A 7,796-nucleotide genomic window follows, 5' to 3' on the forward strand; every position below is an offset into this window, starting at 1 on the left:
TTGGGAAGCGACCAGCTCACCTCCTAAATAAAACAGACCCGTGTGTGTGTGTGTGTGTGTGTGTGTGTGTGTGTGTGTGTGTGTGTGTTTCTCTCGAGCACCTATTCCAAAATAAAGTGTCTAATTGGAATGAAATGAGGGTTTTGGGTGGGTTCTGGTGGCATCAGGCCTCCACTGACGTTGTGCATGTGGGTGTCACAGCGTCTGACTGATGTCGGCGTGTGTGTGTGTGTGTGTGTGTGTGTGTATCTGCCACAGCTGGATGCCTCCACTCCTGCCTGATGACTGTTTTGACAGTTCAGTAATGGCCCCCGTTGAGAGTCAGGGCGGCCCCCCCGCTAGTGGAAGCAATTCGACTTCTGCTATTCCGAGTGAAAACACCTCTTTGTCCTCCAAGTAATTAGATCCGTGAATACGATGATTTTTGAAATCCCTCGGAGCCCAGAAGAACCGGGGAGAACAATTAATCTGGAGAGGGGAGCTTGTGCTTTAATTGAAGCCTGATGGAGTGTTTCGCGTTGGGAGGGGGCGAGCGAGCATCTTTCACAGCATCGACGGGTCTTTCCCTTCACATCTGGGTAATTTGTTGGAGTGGTTCAGGATCATTTGACTTGAAAGGTTTTTTTTATGTGGAGCCTGGAAACTCTGATGTTGTTCTGGAGTGTTATCATTAGCAAAATCTGAATTCAGAACATTTCAGCAAATGTCTGCATACCGACTCCTTGTGTTTTTTAATTTGTAACAATTTTTCAGGGAGTTTTTATACCTCTGTTTGTTTTAGTTTTTTTTTCAGAATGCACTGCCGAGGCCTCCCATTATCATAAAGTACTCGCTGTCAAGAGGTTAAAATCACACGCTGAGCACCAAATGGCATCAGGATACAAACGTGACTCATTCTGGCTCTGACATGCAGCCTACACTGACGGTTGATTCCCTAAATCGGCAGCGGCGGTTACATAACCAGGGTCGCCGGTGAACCCTCCGTGTAATAGAAGTGCTCACATCGTGTCCTCCATGTTTTAAACCTGCCTGCTAATCATATCAGAAACAATAAATCCTAAACCCAGCTGCGACGGAGCACGGAGGCAGATTACAGGGATTAAAAAAGAAAAAACACTAAAATTGATAGAGCACCTGGTCTTTATCCTCGTGGTAATCTCCTAAAACCTAACCCCAAGTCAGCACAGCATGTAATGTCTGTAATACACCGGGTCACGTCTCCGGTACGAGATGTAGCGTCACGCACACGGTGGCGTGTTACGTAAGCTTTGTTCAGAGATTTGAATGCTGCTTACCGCGGTGAAAACTTAACAATTCAGTGCGATTAAACAGAACATCACAATACAAAATGTTTTTTTTTTTTCGCTCAATCCCCTGAGAGTTTAATAATGTCAGTCGTCAAAGAGCGAGTCCGTCCCAGTTTCATACACGGCTACACGTTTCATTTTTTTTTAGATTTCCACCTTTTTATTGTTCTGTCTGTGAATTTACAATCGAGCTGCACAACAACATCGATCGTCTCGGGCCTGAAAGGAGTCAAGTTTTAATTAAGGATTTAGAGCGCATCAAGGGCCCGTCCTCTGACGACGTCTCTCCTTTTGTGAGACGCACCGTTGCTGACGACTTCTCTTTGATATTATGTGAAGGATTACATCTAATCCCATTCAATCCCGGTGCAATCCTTCGTCCCGTCCGCTGTGTGCATTAAGATTAAACTACAATCTCCAAACATTCGTGGACGCGTGGATTTAAAGAAATCGATTTATATCTCTTTAGAGGCTACTGTTTGTCCCATCTGGTTCTAAATATCCCTTCAACCCGACCGCCCGGATGCTGTCGCTGCTCTTACATGTCACGGACTTAATGTTCTCATCCCACACACACTTATGTTCTATCTTCTGCATCTTTCATCTCCGGTGTTGCGGTGTGTAATTCCTGTCATTTGAAGCATGTTACCCTGAATTAAAAATAAGAAAAGATAAACTGATGCTCCGTGGTGGGGGTGTGTGTGTGTGTGTGTGTGTGGGGGGGGGGGGGGGGGGTTCGCATCAGAGCCGGAGGAAGTATTTGTCACTCTGTTAGTTCCGCGGTGTTCAAAGTGCTCCGCTGTGTTTGATCAAAGAGACGCCGTCTTTGAAGAGCAGTCCAACTGCTGTTTGTTTTCGGTGTGTTGACGCTCCTGATTTTCTGTACTTCGCTGTTTGCCAGATAAGCAGCATTGTTTTCGGCTGCCGGATTAATGCAACAGGTTTGTATGTACAGTATGTGTGATGCATCCCAGCAGGATGCCTCTCTGTTCTCTGCTAGATAAGAGTTTTATTTTTGAATGTTTGCTGAAAGCTATGGACCTCTGCACGCAAACGTTTCTTGCTGTATCTTACGTCCTCTTTTTTTTAATATATGATAGTAATACATTTGCTAAAATTGCCTTCAAAAGCAAAAGTATATCAGCAGAGCAGGCAGCTGATCTAAAGGGAATGAAATGCTTTATTAGGAACACGGGGAGCAGAAGTTTTCAGGAGTTTTAGGTTCTCCGTGTTTAAGCTTTATATTTTAGAGCAACATGGGCTGTATATTAAAACTTATCTCCAGTGTGCCGATCTCTGCCACACTAATTATGGATCCTTTCAACTCGACCAAGATACACGGGCTGAACTTCCCTCCTGCAGTTCTTTCAGCCTTTTTTTTTTTTTATCCGTTAATCCTAGCTAAACACTTTTTTTTTGTGAAAAGCGAGCCGGATTCACTCTCTGATCCCAGGAGAAATACCCCCCCCCCCCCCCCCCCCCGCCGTACCTGAGTACACATAAAAGTTATTAGCTGATTTTTAGGGCCGATAATGGCTCTGCTGTGATTTAGCAATGTCAGTACACAGAGGGTAATAAACCAAAGTTGAAACTTTCATTTCGACTACTGGGCCGGATGACAGAGAGGAGCAGAACGGGAGATATTGCTTTTTTTTTTTTTTTTTAGTTCAGGAGGCTTTTTAACTGCAGCTGGCAGTCGGAAAAGAGACATGATGTTCTTGGCGTCACCGTTCACCTAAAAAACAATCAGAATGGAAAATAAGGATGGTAATGTAAAAAACCATCAACTCTCAAGTTCCCATTCTGTTCCTTCTTCACTCATCGCCTCCATGAATGCCACGTGCTTGTTAGTTTGTATTTTGTGATGGTCTCTCATGGAGGTGGAGAAAACGGAGGTCAGGCCGCTGGGGTCGGAGGTCGCGACCGGGATCGCCTGAGGTCTGGGCTGCTTGCAGTAGCGGCAGCGGCACGGCGTCATGTAGAGGTAAACCAGCACGCCGATCGTGGTCACCACGCAGCCCAGCAACGTGGTGTAGCCGGTGTTGAAGGACTCCGGTGCCGGCAGCAGCACCGTCACGTTCACCTCCCGGGTCGCGTTCAGCGACTGTTTGATATCCGCCGCTGTGCACACGTACAAACCCGTGTCGTTGACCTTGGTCGCTCGGATCTCCAAGGTGCCGTTAGCGAACAGGCTAATTAGGGTGTCGTTTACGCTGGTGTTGGTAATGTGGCCCTTGCTGGTGGAGAGCCACGTAAACGAGAGCTCCGTGCCGTTTAAGGACGTCTGGCAGTCCAGACGCACTCTCTGTCCCTCGGTCACCACCACGTGCGAGAGGAGCACGGTCACCGGCAGAGAGACGGGTTTCTCCACGGTGCAGTTTCGGAAGAAGCGGGAGTGCCGCAGGAACCGGATGGAGGCCCTCGGGTTCCCGTAGACGGCGCAGGTGTGCTCGTCCGTGAAGTCCATCAGCGAGTCGTAGCCCCTCAGGTCCCAGTGCCAGAACACGCTGTACATGGAGCAGTCGCAGATCAGGGAGTTGTTGTGGAGGTACAGCCCCCGCTGCACCAGCCCGGGCAAAGCCTTCACGTCCTCCCATGGCAGGCGACTCATGCGGTTGGACGAGAGGTCCAGCATGGACAGGAAAGGGTGACTGTGGTCCCGGATGGAGAAGAACGGGAAGTCCGTGATCTGGTTGATGCTGAAGTAGGCCTTTTTCAAGCTGCTCAGGCCGCTCAGCGTGCCGCCCTCCACCTGCGTGATCTTATTGTTGAAGAGCAGCAGCTCCTCCAGCCGCCACAGCCCCTGGAAGTAGTGTTGCTCCACCACCTGCAGCTTGTTGGAGGACAGGTCGAGGTGCCGGAGGCCCGAGGCGTTGCGAAACACCCCGAGGCCCAAGGAGACAAACTGGTTGTGGGCCATGCGGAGGTTTTCCAATCTGGGCATCCGTTTGAAACTGCCCGGAAGCAGCCAGGACAGGTAGTTGTGGCTGAGGTCGAGGGTGATGGAGGAGGAGGGCAGGGACAGAGGCAGCTTGGTCAGACCGCTGGAGCTACAGCTCACGGTGTCCGATACACAGAGGCACATGGAGGGACACGCCTCCTCAGAGCCGGGCAGGACGAGGAGCAGCAGCAGCAGCAGAGGGCCTGGAGGCAGTCCGGAGGTCATGTTTGTGGAAGTCGGATCCTTCAAGGTTTCTAATCCCTCTGGCTCTCTCCCCTGGTCGGATAAGAAGCAAATGAGAAACGGCGTGATGTATTGAAAGGCTGTTCTTTTCTTTTCAACCCACCTGCTGCTCTGAGCAGAAGATAATACGACTACGAGGTTAAAGTCATGCAGGACAGAAGGTGAAGGACGCTTCAAATGTCCTCCTTTTGAATCACAAATACTCTCCTCAGACTAGAGATGTTTCTACGTACAGATATAATACACTATGTTTATATGGTGCAGTAATCATTGTAGGGCTGCAACAACAACATCAGTTTACAAGAGGAAATAGTGAAATGTGCTGCTCAAATTATCCCAATATCTTGTTTGTTTTATCTGACAGTCCAGTACCTTAAGATCTCACCAATATTTACATGTGAGATTCAGACTCAATAATTTGATGATCAAAATAGTTGCCGAAAGAAAAAGTTGCTCAATTTCCTGTTGATGGACGAATCGTCTCGGTTCTAAATCATCGTTCACATAAAGAGGAAACTTTTTTTAAAACGTTACGAGAGAGAAATACTTCACCTTTTATAAAAAAGATGTCTTCTCAGCTGCTACCAACTGACTTGAAGATGAACATTATTAGACATCGGGTCAAATGGATTTTCCGCCGGCAGACTTTGTAAGTCTGTGTGAATTTGAATGCAGAAAAGGGGAAAAGTTCATACCACTTCCAGACGAGTGAGCAATTTGGCTCACTTACTTAATCCCATTCTCCCCTCCGAAGAAAAAAAATAAATAAAAATCCTCACCGCAAACCACACAAAATAGACAACATGAGACTCCAAACTTTCCTGCGCTTTTCGTCGTCTTCTCTCAAAGTTGCATCCCATCAACGAGTACCCAGAGCGATCCTTATCTCCTCCTCCAGCAACAATGCCGTCGCCAACCTTAAGGGTTCCCCTACCGGCTTTCTCTTTCAATCCCAAATGAGAGTGCCGCTCAACAAACATCCCGCAGTGCTTTGCCCGCGTATAGCAAACAGCACACGGAGCTCACTTAATCTCCCACAATCCCCTCCTCCTCCTCCTCCTCCTCCTCCTCCTCCTCCTCCTCCTCCGTGTCATTTAGAGACCAGCCCTTGTGTCTGCCGCTCTCATCATTAAGTAATGATTCTCTCTCTTTCAAACAATATCGTTTTTTTATCGTACTCTATTAATATTCTATTTTCATTAAACTTTTAGTGTTGCGCTTAATACCAGATTAGTAGAACCAAGGAGCTTTACTCGTGAACACTACACGTGGCCTTTCACCAATCGTCCCGATGCAGAAGGGCTGAAACTTAGCCGCTGCATTTTATTCTTCTTTTTGTGTGCCACTCCGTCCAGATGTCTAGTGTGCTTATCGTCGTAAACACACCCGGTGTTTTCCTTGAATTTCGGCAAATGCGGTCCATCCCTCTTCATCTCTGGCTCTATTTATTCAGCTCCTGTGCTGAAAGTCTTCCTGACTGTGAAGGTCTCCTCTTACACACACACACACACACACACACACACACACACACACACACACACACACACACACACACACACACACACACACACACACACACACACACACACACACACACACACACACACACAGTCTCTCTAAGTGCCTTAATCAGCCCCCCTTTTCTTTCTGAGCCCCCGACGTCCCTCCTCTCCTTTTTGCTTTGGGTTTGACTGTTTCACTGTCCATGCTGCTTGGTCATGGTGGCCCTGACAGCTCTGATTTCTGTCACAGCGAATTAGCTCTGCCTCCCAGCAGCCACCTCCTCGCCGCTGCTACCCCCCCCCCCCAACCCTCTCCACCACCTTCCTATAAGTGCTCGAGGCTTTGACTGACTCCCACTCGCTCGCTCGCTCACTCTGCAGGGGCACAGACACGATTCCCCCGTGGATTCATGCTCTCTGGATGGGGGTCACGTCTCCAAGGGTGGGCTGATGGGCAGAAGTCCACATGTAGAATGATGCAGGAAGCTAGAGTGTAAGGTGGAAAGGCTTCAGTCTGACACCCCCCCCCCCCCCTCAGTGTTTTTAAGGACAGGTTTAAGTGCGAGAAAAAACGCATTTGGATGTATTTGTGTCAAACAAGACATCACCGTCGTCTTCGGCATTGTGGCGTTACGCACAATCTTGTCCCAAGGCTAGTCATCCAGCTTGGCTGCAGCGTATAAGAAATGTAAACGCCCACACATGTGCATTTGAGATGTGTCTGAGAGGAATTCCGAACAGGCCCTCCTCCAGGTGCTGTGTTTTTCGTGGGCTTGTATCGTGTCTCGAAGTCATTTGCCTCCTTCCCTGCAGATTGAACTTTGTCCGACTGTAAAGCAAACCTTTTTAAATATACACGTTTCATGGATTTTTAAGGTGTTACGTAACACCCCTGTTTGTTCAATGATCTGCTCCAATCATGTATGTGGTGTTTTTTTCCCTGTAAGTCCTTAATTGTAAATGGATCACATAAGAGCTATAAACCAGTGGCTTCATCTGCATAAGCTGGTAATGATTCATGGCTTGGTGTTCGCTCAGAAGAATCTGAGAAACATTTGAATAACGCGCATCGTCGTGCCAGCGTGATGTCATTTGTTTTTTTTTAGCTGCGGTATAATTGCGCGGGGAACATGTTGTTTTTTTTCAGCTCTTGTCGTGCTGCTGTTGACACAACGGTGACATACTTGAACATTTCTAGTGCCTCATTATTTTTGCTATTGACTTTCATTCTCTCGCCAAATCTTTTTTTTCATTGTCTCCGGAGATCAATGGAATCAAAGCATGAACAGGTGAACAAGATGCAGAGATGGTGGCGTTTCTGTGCTGAATTCATTTTAATTTGCGAGAATATATTTTTTTTTTGCCTTTTTACTGCCGATTGCCTCTCTTCACGCAGTATTAGTTTATGCAGCTTCAACAAAATGTCAATTTTAACACTTTCTTCATCTCTTCCCCCTTTTTTTGTGTTCCAGTCATTGTGGACTATAAACCTCTCTGTGAGTCTCCATTTGTTTCTGCATGTTCCTGTTGTCCGACTAGACTCCAGCCTGCTGTTCTGCAAAATCCCGAATCTAATCAGTATCTCTGTATCAAGCTGCTTTTGCAAATCCCGCCTCCTTCTTCTGCATATATTTGATTAGACTCGGCGTATATATGCAAAATAGTCCCGTCCAATCGGCCAGGTTCAGAGTGGACCTCGAAGCTTAAACCCTGACCCCGACGCATCCCGCCCCCAGCGTGATTTTCTCTCTCCCATCTGCTGCAGAGGGGAAGTAAAAAAAACACACAACAGCAAAGGGAAAC

At 47.5% G+C, this 7,796-nt stretch overlaps 1 protein-coding gene across 1 annotated transcript; it reads right to left on the minus strand.

Moving 5' to 3' along the window:
* Nucleotides 1-3,090: 3,090 nt before the first annotated feature.
* On the minus strand, nt 3,091-4,473 carry LOC306707449 (amphoterin-induced protein 3; the record flags this gene model as incomplete). The annotated part of the gene is made up of 1 exon (XM_079174927.1): nt 3,091-4,473. The coding sequence occupies one exon, from the start codon at nt 4,471-4,473 to the stop codon at nt 3,091-3,093; it is 1,383 nt and encodes a 460-aa protein (XP_079031053.1).
* Between the last annotated feature and the right edge of the window lie 3,323 nt (nt 4,474-7,796).

Source organism: Pholis gunnellus (assembly GCF_910591455.1).
Source record: "Pholis gunnellus genome assembly, chromosome: 2".
Lineage (NCBI taxonomy): Eukaryota > Metazoa > Chordata > Actinopteri > Perciformes > Pholidae > Pholis > Pholis gunnellus.